This window comes from Cydia pomonella, chromosome 25, assembly GCF_033807575.1.
Source record: "Cydia pomonella isolate Wapato2018A chromosome 25, ilCydPomo1, whole genome shotgun sequence".
Classification (NCBI taxonomy): domain Eukaryota; kingdom Metazoa; phylum Arthropoda; class Insecta; order Lepidoptera; family Tortricidae; genus Cydia; species Cydia pomonella.
The window spans coordinates 910,060-922,753 of record NC_084727.1 but is presented as its reverse complement, the minus strand read 5'-3'; the positions used below and the strand labels follow the sequence as shown (position 1 = coordinate 922,753).

Sequence of the window (12,694 nt, the reverse complement as noted above, 5' to 3'; positions counted from 1 at the left end):
GACGTTTGGTTTGGTTTGGTTACGTGACGTGTGCCAAACGATATTTTATATTCAATATTTACAAAAATATGGTCATTACAGGTCCCCTAAAAGTAGTTTAACATGTTCTTATAATCCAAAAGAATTTATTGGGATACAATTCTGCCCTAAGATTTGTAGATGGAAACAACCCTATTTGTTGTTCTACTTAAGGTTTCGACAGACGGTACAAATGACATGCAATTTTAGATAATTGCCGGCTATACAGGAGCAACGAATTCAATCAATCGATCAAATGCCGCAATGTATATCGCATGCGTATCGGTGACGTTTGTAGAAATCATTAGCTAGCAACTATCCAAAACCGCATGCCAGTTGTTGCAACGTCTATAGAAGCCTTAAAGGACAACATTTGTAAAAAAGTAACATGACGTAGTCTATGGTTTCTATCCTATCGAATCTAATCTGAGGGCCTACCGCGAACCACGTTCGACGTGTCGCCTCTCTGTCGCACTTGTAAACTCATACGAAAGTGTGACAGGAAGCATCACGTCGAACGTGGTTCGCGGTAGAGCCTCTGTCGTGAAGTGAACGTTATTTATGGACTGGCTGGAATTTTAATTATGCTGAATTGCTGACTTGTGCGTTTTCCTTTTCATCAGTTGTTTCGTAACTTCTAGTCCCGTTTAAGAACATAATAGTTATTTAGTTTAATTGCACTTTAACATTCGTTAAGGTCATTGATTGAAAGTTCTATTTTGTGGACAAAAGTTTAGTGCTTAGGGGCAAATAATGTTAAGGGCCGTGGTTTAAATAAGCATGTCTCTGGAGGCGCGCGTAAAGCAGGAGCCCGAGCCGGAGCATGGCTTGGGCGCGCACATGATGACAGGAGCTCTTGCAGACGAAGGTAAGTTCTGTGGTGTTTAAAAATAAACATACTGGAATGCAGTGCCTAAATTTAACTTTACTGGTACAACCCCTTTCAAACTCTCAAAGTTAACCAACCTGGAAGTGTGCAAGTAATGAATAATTAGTCTTAAATGTGCACCAGTCAGTACCCGGCAAACCTTCATGGCTATTTGTAAAGTCCAGCTATCACTTATTTCTTTTTTATATTGAGAGAGAGAGATTGATATCAATATAAAAAAGACTATAATGGACTCTTCCATTCTTCCAAGCTTAACTTACGCTAGCCAGACATGGGTCTACACCGAAAAAGTAAAAAATAAAATTTTATCTTGTCAACATGCTATGGAACGAAGTATACTGAGGCTGAGAAAAATACAAAAAACGAGAAACGCAGACATCCGCATGAAAACTAAATTGACAGATGCCCTTGAATTTAGTTTAAAACAGAAGTGGAACTGGGCCGGGCACTTGTCAAGATTCGAAGACAGGAGATGGACTTACCTAATAACTAAATGGCCGGGCCCAACAGGCAAAAGAAAATGGGGAAGACAAAAGAAAAGATGGGCCGATGATATATTGTATTGTATTGTAGTTCGGGCGATTTTCCGCAACTCGACGACTGGCGCCTATTTTGCGTGACAAGGGGGGGTGGAGGGTTGGCTACTCTTGCCAGCCCAACTCCTCGAGGAATCCTATCAAACCTTTGATGTTGAGTAGGACCTCAGGGAAGTCTCTCGGGGATCCGAGATGTTTTGCCCTGTATGGGGCCACTCCGCTGCATTCCAGCACCACGTGAGAGGCTGTTTCTTCTGTCTCCATGCATCCTCGGCATAAGGGACTGTCTGTGACACCTGTTATGAAAAGATGTTTGTTAAATAGTCCATGACCTGTTATGACACTGGTTACCATACTCAGTCGGACCTTCCCTAGTTGAAGGAGCGCCCTTGTGAGCTTTCCGTTGATGCCAGGCATGGCTTCTTTTGCCTGTCTGCATCCAGTCTGATTCAGCCAGTGTTCTGTGTGTAGTTTCCCTGTACGTGCCAGCAGCATTGAGCGTACCTTGCTAAACGGTATCGGAAGAATCGGTTCCGGACCAATCGCCCCCGCACCCGATCCTTGCCTGGCAAGCTCGTCCGCAGCATCGTTACCCCGGGATCCACTGTGTCCTTTGATCCATTGTAAAGTGATCTTATTATTATTATGACATACCTCCATTAGTCGTTCGTGGCATTCGTGTATAAGTTTGGATGTAATTATATGGCTATTTAGAGCCATTAAGACTGCTCTACTGTCGGAGAGTATGCGGATGGAGGATCCTACTACCTTCCTTGCAATGATGGCAGCCGCCGCGTTTAAGATGCCCATGCACTCAGCTTGGAATACCGAGTTATGGGCTCCTAGCGGTGTGGTGATTGACACGTTCAGGTCTTCTGAGAAGGTTCCGGAGCCCGACCCGCTGTCTGTTTTGGACCCATCAGTGAAGATTCTCAGCTCCCGGAGATTGAGTCCTTCGTGGTTGTCGTCCTCATATAACTGTATTTTGTACCTTTTGTCAAAGATAGCTTGTTTGTGAATCCGATCCGTGCCCGACCTAAGCACTGGAAATTCGTCATATACCTTTTCCAGGCATGTTGTGTGGAGAGCTCCTATGCTGTTAGACCATATATTAAGGGTTCGCAACCTTACCGCTGAGAGACTGGCCTCTTGCTGTATGTGTAGGTGCAGCGGTGGAAGGTTTAAAATGACCTCCATGGCTGCAGTTGGAGTGGACCTCGTGCAGCCAGTGGTGGCCGCGCATGCGAGCCTTTGGAGTCTTTGTAGCTTGTCTCGTACGTTGCCTATGTTTGTTCTTGGCCACCAAACCAGGGCACCGTAACAGAGTAGGGGGCGGATTATCGTCTTATAGAGCCAAAGGGTGATTTTCGGGTTCAGTCCCCACCTCTTACCAATCATCCTTCTGCACTGCCAAAAGACAACTCCCGCCTTGTCTATACGTTTGTTGATGTGATTGTTCCAATTGAGTTTACTGTCGAGAGTTAGTCCTAAGTACTTAACTTCATCGGTCAGCTGCAGCTCGGTTTGGAAAAGTGTTGGTCTGGTAAAGTTGCCAAGCGCCCTTTTATTGGTGAACATTACCATTTCTGTTTTGGTGGGGTTAACTGATAGGTCAAATTCTCTGCACCAGCGTTCTACGATCCGGAGAACTGACTTGGTGAGGTCGCATACTGTATATGCCGACGCCGATGATATAATAACCACAGCAGGAAAATGTTGGATGCATATGGCAAAGGACAGAGGAAGGTGGAAAGGAATGGAGAAGGCTTTTACCCTCAGAGGGGCCACATAACAAAGATGGAAGAAATAGTTGTAAATTAGAAATACATTGCCAAACTTGTTAAGTGGAAAAAAAGCTTTAATAAATAAATAAATAAATCACTTATTTCACAAAATATTGTCATGTGTTAGGCATTTTTTAATAGTTGAAGAGCCTGAGTCTTACCAACATTGACATGTAAAGTTTTCGTTGAGATGGACTCTCTTATTGTAACGTTAATCCCTAGGGATTATGTCCTCTAGGAAAGTTGGCAGAGATAAGAAAAAGAACTACCAGCTACGTTAACAAAAGTACTTTATTATATATAAAAAAACTAGAATTTAATAAAGGGTCGTGGGAACTCAATGGCCGGTCTTAAATTTGCACCCGGAGTGGTACTGCCCTGGCTGGTCGAAAGGTCCGCAGCTGGTGGGTGTCACGACAGCGCAGAAGAGGAGCCGAGGCGACGGCGGGCGAACGACTAGGGCTCCAGCCCTGCCGTCGAGGTGGTGAAGGCTCGAGGGTCTCTTCGACCGGAGATTATTTTTAAAAATAACGACGCACCCTGTAAATTTCCACGTCTTACAAATGTGTTCCTGCTCGCTCTGCTATTGTGAACACCCTGTGATGATGATGATGGGACCATGTGTAAGCCGGTGCACCATGAGCAGAAAGCATGTTTGTGTTCACAAGCAGAGCGGAGTCACAAAAGCGAAGGGAAAGCACAGAGTAAAGAAAAATAGAAGAAGAAAGAACAAATAAGTGAATTTAAATAACGGAGCTACTTAACGCTAAAACTAAGCTACTCAAACATTCAACACTTTGCACTTACCAATACGTGGGTGTGGGATTAACTATAATGCGCGAAAGCGTCGCGGATTAATTTTATAAATAATAATTATAATTGTCCGCGCTCACAAACATTAAATTTACGAATTTAAAAATCGTACGGCGCGCGAGACGACACTGCTCCGTGTGCGCGGCCGTACGTGCGTATCTTGTCGGGTGTGGCGCGGACTGGCTGCCCTGGCGGTCAACGGAAGGACAAGGCGCTCGCCCCGCTGCATCTCGAACTTTCCATGACGTAGTCGCTGGACCGGCCGCGAGTACAGTCGTTAAGGAAAAAAATATATTATTTAGAGTTGGGAAGATAATATAATTAAAACTTGTACTTAATTAAAAACATGTACGTTATACGTATACGTACAACGTTACATTATACAGTTTAAAGTTAGGTTGCGTTGTAGAGTTGTGCCCGCTCGGTCTTTAAAAAGAGCGCTCCGATCTCGGTCAATCGGTCAAAGGAACTAGTTCGCTCTTTTAGTTCCTTTAGTTCACTTGCAATAATGAGGATGACTAGGTATGTGTCTTGCTCTCGCTTGCAAATAAACAGAGCGAGAGCGTGAGCGAGCGACTTTCTTGACCTTGACTATAAAATTAGTACTTAAGTTTATAACATAGCCTTGTCATACCTTGCAATAAGCCTTTAATTTATTTCTTCTTTCTTTACTGTATACACTCAAACACATGGGATGTCCAACTATGACATCATGGACCGCGGGCTGAAGGGGAGGAGGATACCTTGCCGTAATACAGTATAAACTAGTACGGAAGGTAGCTTGCTTTCGCTATACCTTGCACATCCATAGGAGTAAGTATAAATATATAGATCCATATGTATAGCAATTTATGTACCTAAGCTATGTTCCTATGTAACAGTAAGCAATAAAGATATTGATTGATTGATTGATTGACTCATTCGCTCCCGACCGATTTGTTACTAGATACCGACGTACCGACTACTGAACTAAAGGACCGCGACCGATTAAGAGCGCTTAAGATGAACTAGTTCCTTTCGGTCCGTGATGGGATTTCATTCCTTTTAGTTCTTCGGTCATGACCGACTCAAGCCTACTGCGTTGGTCCTATAGCCACCTCATGTGTCAACACCTTACCTCACCTCACCTCATGTGGCATCAGATCAGCTAGATGGTACCATAATATAGATAATGGGAAATGGGTCTTATATATCTTGTAAGACTTGACCTTAACATGAGAGTACATACAAACATTCCAAGTTAAATAAAAACATAATTTTGTTCATTCCTTCACAGTATGTGTTAAGGAGGAGCTGATGATAAAGGCCTCACGTATAGAGGAGGCTACAGAACTGCTGTACGCCGACCACATAGTCAAGGAAGAGCTTGTGCTGGGGCCAGAGCGCCCGCACCGCCCTGACGTCGGCCTGACTTCTCGTAGTAAGTTGATTTATAAAGTAATTGCATGTCGTCAAATCGTCGTGATGGAGGCCTCATTTATAGAGGAGACTACAGAAGTGCTGTACACCAATCATATAGTAAAGGAAGAGCTCGTGCTGGGGCGGAGAGCCCCCACCTCCCCAACATCGGCCTGACTTCTCGTTGTAAGTTGATTTATAAAATAATTATATGTCATCTAATTGTCATGATGGAGGCCTACAGAAGTGCTGTACGCCGACCACATAGTTAAGGAAGAGCTCGTGCTGGGTCCGGAGTGCCTGCACTGCCCTGATGTCGGTCTTTGTGCGTAGTAAGATGATTATTTTTATTAAAAATATTCATATTCGATTACAGTCATCTATCTGTCTCTGTTTGACCCAATGGTTGACTGGTAGAGAATGCCTTTTGGCATTAAGTCCTCCATTTGTACATTTGTTCTTCGTTTGTGCAATAAAGTTTAAATAAATAAATAAATAATTGAGTTTATCGATAGTCTCCCTACCTTTCATTAAATGTTGAATGAATGAATGAAAGTTTATTCACAAGAACATATGGTACATTAGATATCATTAAGTGTACATTATGATACACCCCATCATAATGTACACTTATACATACAAATAAGGCCAGATATTGTATCATTATTTGGCCCCTGAAATCCGAAGTCTGCTAATATAATATGTCAGCATGGTTTTCCTAACATTAAATTAATTCTACGGATTCCACTCACGTACTAAAGTGCGAGGAGCATTCACGACGGCAGCGATTCGCGTACTGCTCCACATCGCATGGGCTGTGCCGCTAGCATGGAAGCCTGTGATCCTTCAGCAGAAGGCCAGTGAGTGTGGACATAGTGAGTTCGTGCTGTTTGTCGCTACAAGTGTTAAGGTCTTCGCACACTATACCAATTCCACACCAACTCACTTTTGGTTCACCTTAGTGGACGACGCGTAGACCACCCGACAGTTACCTAAATTTTAAACATTGTACTATAGGACATACAAGATAAGGCTTTAATTTCAATATTTAATTTTGAGTCGAGTGGCTGTTGAGTTGTAACAATGTGCTAAGACCTTTAGGTGACCCAAACCCAAAGATCCCTATGGGTCGAAGTGTATCCGCAAGGGCCCCCGGTAATTAGAAGACCCAAACCCAAACACCACACCATTATGCCCGCCTACTACGACAGCGCAAGACCTCCCCCAACCGGTTCTCTCGGCGCGCGCGCAGCGTGCGACGCGGCGCGGAGCAGTACGCGAAGCACGGCCGTCGTTAAGCTGCTCGCACTGTTAGTGGTTGAGAAAGGAGACCTAGGCTCTCCGAAACGTGTCGCGCGAATGACTAAAAACTCGGGAGTGTACACCGTATAATTAGTTTAATGTTAGAATGATTCACGACGGTTTAAATTCGATGATTTCCCTAATTTGTTTAACTAGTTATTTGAACACAGTTTTAATATCTAGGAAATAAAAACACAGTTTATCTGTTTACAGGCAGGGATTTTGCTGGTGTTGCCCCCGCACTGAGGGACTGCTACGTTCGCCTCGAGCGTCTCAACCTCACACCAACACGCGCCTCGTGTTCCAAAACACACGACACCACCAGTGTATCAAGCGCTAAACATCAACATGAAGCTAAGACGCTAAAATCAAACACCAGCCTTCAGCAAAACTATCATCCTTACATATGTGACACTTGTGGTAAAGTATGCAAATATAGACACACCCTAATCCAACATTTGAGGTATCACTCATCAGATACACTCGAAAATTTACGAATGACCAGACCAGTAAAAAAGCCATGTTGCTGCGAAATCTGCAATAAAGCTTTGTCGTGTTTGGGTTCCCTAAAAAGACATTTAAACATTCACACAGGTAAAAAGCGTCATTCCTGTGAAACTTGCGGTAAGACATTTTTAGAAGCAAATGATTATAAGCGACATAAATTCGTACATTCTACAGATAAGCCACAGTTTCTTTGTGATGTTTGCAGAAAGGTTTTTGCGTCAGCAAGCAATTTAAAAGTGCATAAGCGTAACGTGCACTTAGGATTAAAACTATACTCGTGCGATATATGTAACAAGAAATATTCTACCTTGGATAGGTGTAAACGACATAAAATGACACATTTCGATGTAATGCCATACATTTGCGAAATATGCAATAAAGAGTTTCGGACCATAGATCGATTGAAGTTTCATAAACGAATTCATATCATTCAAAAACCATACTCGTGCGACAACTGTAAAAAGGGGTATACGAATTCATATGAGTTGAAAAAACATAATCTAATCCATTTAAACGGACACACGTGTGTAACGTGTAATAAAATATTTAAGACATCGAGTGACTTGGACAAGCATAAACAACTGAACAAAACTCCTTACTCGTGCGTAATATGTAAAAAGCTGTTTTGTGAAATTCATTATTTCAAGAGACATAAAAAAAGAATGCATACGGGAGATGAAAATACATATTATTGTGAGATCTGTAGAAGAGATTTCAAGACGTCAGATGAATTTAATAGTCATAAACTAACGCATAAGGGTTATTCATGCGGATTATGTCAAGAGAATTTCGCAGATAATGTTTCTCTGCAAAAACATAAAAGAGCTCACGGTAAAAACATGCCTTATTCATGCGAAATATGTAAAATGAAATTTAAAAAATGGCTTGATTTATTCACTCACGAAAAAAACACACATGAAAACGTCTGACAAGTGGAACTTTAAACTTATTGTAAACTAATGATCACGGTTGTACACACAGCTGCAAAAGTGCATATCCACTTAATTAACGAAATTCATTAATAGTAGTAATAGTAAAAACGTTGAATACAGGCCAAGTGCCGATAAAATTGTTACATACAATTAAATAAAAACAAAATTAAATTACGCAATTAATATTAAATAACAGTAAAAATAATTAAAATTAGAATTGAATTACACTATTAGCATTACATAAAAATACAAACCAGATGGGTATGCACTTTTGCACTCACTGTACATAGGACTGGATAGTACAGTATTTTATTTGCTTATTAAAATGTATATTGTATCCTTATCACCGAGCAAGACGGTTTATCATAAAAGATAGATTAAACTAGAGAATGGTGTCTCGCTCGCACTACAGTATTTTTTAAACAGCTTGGATACGGTGAGAGCTGTCATCTTCATACAATTTATAACCTTAAAACGCAAAATCTCACAATATTGTATTGTGATGACATCTGTCAACGTACCCAAGCTGCTTAAAAAATACTAGCTACAATATTGTAATATTGGCATATTGTAATATTGAAATATTGTAATATTGGCATATTGTAATGTTGACATATTGTATTGTATTATTGCCGTAAGATGTCGAACGAGATGCGATCCTCTAGCTTGACTTCTCTTTCGGTCACACGGTTTTTTTTTTTCGAAGTATTCACTCCATAATCTATATCGCCGTCTTAAGAGGATAATGGACTGCTTCTCCATACGTAGTAGCCGCCATTTTCCTGCCTGGATATTGACATTATGAAAAAAGATTTTACTCGATTTATTGTATGTTTGCCATGTCTATGCCCGTTCTTTTGATTTTATTAGAATTAGGAGCGAAAATAAATTCCGTACTAATTTTTAAAAGCTTGTAATAATAAAAAAAACACGAAGGAGGATTGTCTTGAGGTCTTGTGTTAAAGGAAACGTTTATATGATCAATAATGTTTGTTTGTTCGTCTTAATGACTAAAAGGAACATCTGTGATTTAGAATAATCATTTTGCCTTTTTTAATTATACTTATTTCCTAATAAGAAGATAGAAGTTATTTAGAAAATATATGTATGAAGTAAACGCTACAAAAGAAGAAACATTGTGCCTTTATTAGTTATAGGGGAAAAGTGGTATGTAAGAGCTAGGTTTTAAATAAATAAATAAATATTATAGGACATTATTACACAAATTGACTAAGTCCCACAGTAAGCTCAATAAGGCTTGTGTTGAGGGTACTTAAACAACGATATATATAATATATAAATATTTATAAATACTTAAATACATAGAAAACACCCACTCAGGAACAAATATCCATGCTCATCACACGAATAAATGCCCTTACCAGGATTTGAACCCGGGACCATCAGCTTCGTAGGCAGGGTCACTACCCACTAGGCCAAACCGGTCGTCAAGTTTTGAAAGAGCTTGTATCATTTCGTCAGTTCTAAAGGGAATTTTGAATGTCTCAAACAATGTTTGTAGAAAAATTAACTATGCAGGCGTATTGTCAAAGTAAATTTTGTTAGTAAATTTACTGCCATCTTTCGACACAATACTAAAACCATTAGAATGACATATGGCTACTTGACCCATGTTCTTTCACTGATATGTGTTAAATATCAAACGGTGTCGCCATCTACTAGAGTATAGGGACCGTGCGCGTTGGAGGGTCTGCCATCTTGTGGCCTGAATCGGAACCATAAACATGCACATTTACACATCACGTGTTTTCTTGTGCATAGTAGGTTCTGCCACCTTGTGGGCTACATCGGAACAAAAAACATCACATTTACGCCTCGCGCCAAAAATCTGACGGCTCCTGTGCTGCCTCCTACAGTTCATGCACGCTCCCTATAGGCCAAAGGTCTGTCGCCATCTATTCGAGCATACATTTTTCTTGATATTTCGAGGCACGTTTTCTTCTTCGACTTTATTTATCTTAATATCTGTCGTCGTTTAGAAAAATAAAAACTCGTTGCTAAACTACCAAACTATGCAAGTGGCACTTTCAAAACCTGGCCTTTGGGGTCATTCACATATTACGTCACTGTAGGGGCGAGGGGGGGGGGGGTTGTGCCAAATACGACAGTACGTGTTAAAAGTAAAAGCCTGACAAGGAGGGAGGGGTGAGTTCAAAAAGTTGTAATTTTATGTCATGTAATAAATGAATGACCCCTTTTCACGTTACGTACGTTAAAGATCGTTATAAAAGAGAAGTAATTATACGAGTATGATAAGTTTGTAATTATTGCCGAACCCAGTGGCAGCCAGTTAAGTAGTATTGGTAGTTAGCTGGTATCAGGGATCGGAACCGGTTTTTTGCAAAAACATCGAAATAACCATATATTTCGGTTTATTTTATACTCTAAATGTAGGACTCAGTTGTGTTTTCAGATAACGACTTCGTATTATTAGATTGCCCAATTAGAAATGAAGTAATTAACAAAGATCGAAAAAATACCGTTTTCGTTCCCATACAAAAAATACCGGTTTCCGATCCCTGACTGGTATAGTTATGTTATTGACTTGTTAATTTGTTGTTCGCGAAAGTGGCGCCACCCAAGGAGATATTAAGAAGATTTTTTTAAATAAATATGCTTACTATGCTAAGTCTGTGTTTACATTGCCGTCTAAAAATATCGATACGGACCAAGTGCCAAGAATATGGTATACCCGACCTTTTTGCCGGTATATAAAATAATATGTACATAATTTTTGTCGTTTTGACCGTATCGATATTTTTAGACGTGAGTGTACACCAGAAAAAAATAGCGTGTTGATTTTCTCGCTAAAACCAGCATTTTTTTTATGAACAAGTTTATACATATAAATATAGTCTGGCAAACCAATTTGTCTCAAGAAAATGACGCGAAATTCAATTTTCACATGCTCGGAAAATGGCAATAGGTCTAAATCTTGTACTACTTTTTAATACAAAAGAAGTATTTAGTTTTAGTTTAGAGTATTACATTTATATACACAAAAATATTGGTTTCCATCCTTGCTTTTTTGGAAAAGCGGGGTTTTCTGTCATAAGGATATTTGTTGCTTAAACGAAGATCCCAACCTATATTGTAACAACACTTTTACAACCATCAGTACCCCTAGTGTAAATTTAGTCGATAGCGAAACGTGAGGTACGCGTTTGCGTTAAGTCTCATTTTGTATGGGTTTTTGAACAGCGCGCCAAGCGGCACGTTTTGGAAAGTCAAAAATCTCATAAAAAATGACACTTAACGCAAACGCGTACGTCACGTTTCGCTGTCGAAAATATTTACACTAGGGGTACTGATGTCTATCTTGAAGTGGTTCATATTTAAACTCTGTATCTTTAGGTATTTAAATAAAAGTAAACAAACAATTTGTACATTTTCGGGTAGTTATAACATTTATTGGTTAACCAACCAAATACAAAACCGCCTGGATCTGTGACAGAACGACCTGACTTTAACCTACATTATTTGATCATGTAGAGGTAGTGTTTTCATCTACATAGTAGGTAGATAGATTATGATTACTTTTAAAATAAAATAAAATAAAATTCATTTATTGACAGAACTGTGTACATGTAGATGTTGTGGGTAAAATAAAGTCCAACAGCTTGCCCATTTCGGACGTACAATAATAAACTTAAAACTAGTCAAATATACTAATAGTAACAAAACATTAACACCAATACTATTTCAAAATAATTTTAACCATTTATACACATAAAATATTCATTTAGATTGTAGAAGCTTTTTATTAATAGCCATTTCTTGAGCTTATTTTTAAATGCGATGCCATTTTCCGACTTAATATATTCAGGTAAATGATTAAAAATCTTTATTCCGGAAACATAAGAGCTCTTGGTAAGTATAAAACTAGACGATCTAACTGTACATACATCATATTTATATTGTGTTCGTATATTATTTTTTAGGTCAATTTTTTTGGTAAAAATATCAATTTTATTTAAATACCTAAAGTTACAGAGTATAAGAGCAGTATCCTACGCAGTGAAGCTAAATCATAGTGTGACAAGACGCGAAATTATTTTTGTATGAGATGGTAGTACTCACATTTATTATGCTACATTTTCTACAGATAATTTGGTTTGGACAATATCTACGAATTGTACGCCAGCTTTTGTGATTTTTCTTATAGGGAGCGTGCATGAACTAAAGGAGGCAGCACAGGAGCCGTCAGATTTTTGGGGCGAGACGTAAATGTGATGTTTATTGTTCCGATGTAGCCCACAAGATGGCAGAACCTACCATGCACAACAAAACACGTGACGTGTAAATTTACATGTTTATTGTTCCGATTCAGGCCACAAGATGGCAGACCCTCCAACGCGCACGGTCCCTCTACATCATAGAATAAAGGAAATATACAGGGTGATTTCTGGGTCGTGATCCAGAACCACTTTCTAAATCTATAAATGATTCACATTATCATACGGTAGTATTTGATTTAAAGATAATTAGTTTAAT

General features: G+C 39.6%; 1 protein-coding gene and 1 long non-coding RNA gene across 2 annotated transcripts; one reads left to right on the top strand and one right to left on the bottom strand.

Annotated features, from left to right (window-relative positions):
* Positions 1 to 3,500: 3,500 nt before the first annotated feature.
* Positions 3,501 to 4,162, bottom strand: LOC133531731 (uncharacterized). Its single transcript, XR_009801583.1, has 2 exons — positions 4,035 to 4,162; positions 3,501 to 3,767 (listed from the first exon to the last, which is right to left on the bottom strand). It is a non-coding gene; the product is annotated as an uncharacterized LOC133531731 (long non-coding RNA).
* Positions 4,163 to 4,734: 572 nt separating this feature from the next.
* On the top strand, positions 4,735 to 10,204 carry LOC133531277 (zinc finger protein 62-like). The gene is made up of 3 exons (XM_061869408.1): positions 4,735 to 4,789; positions 5,317 to 5,460; positions 6,954 to 10,204. Exons 1-3 carry the CDS (start codon positions 4,735 to 4,737, stop codon positions 8,174 to 8,176), a joined length of 1,422 nt encoding a protein of 473 aa, XP_061725392.1. The 3' UTR covers positions 8,177 to 10,204.
* Positions 10,205 to 12,694: the final 2,490 nt, after the last annotated feature.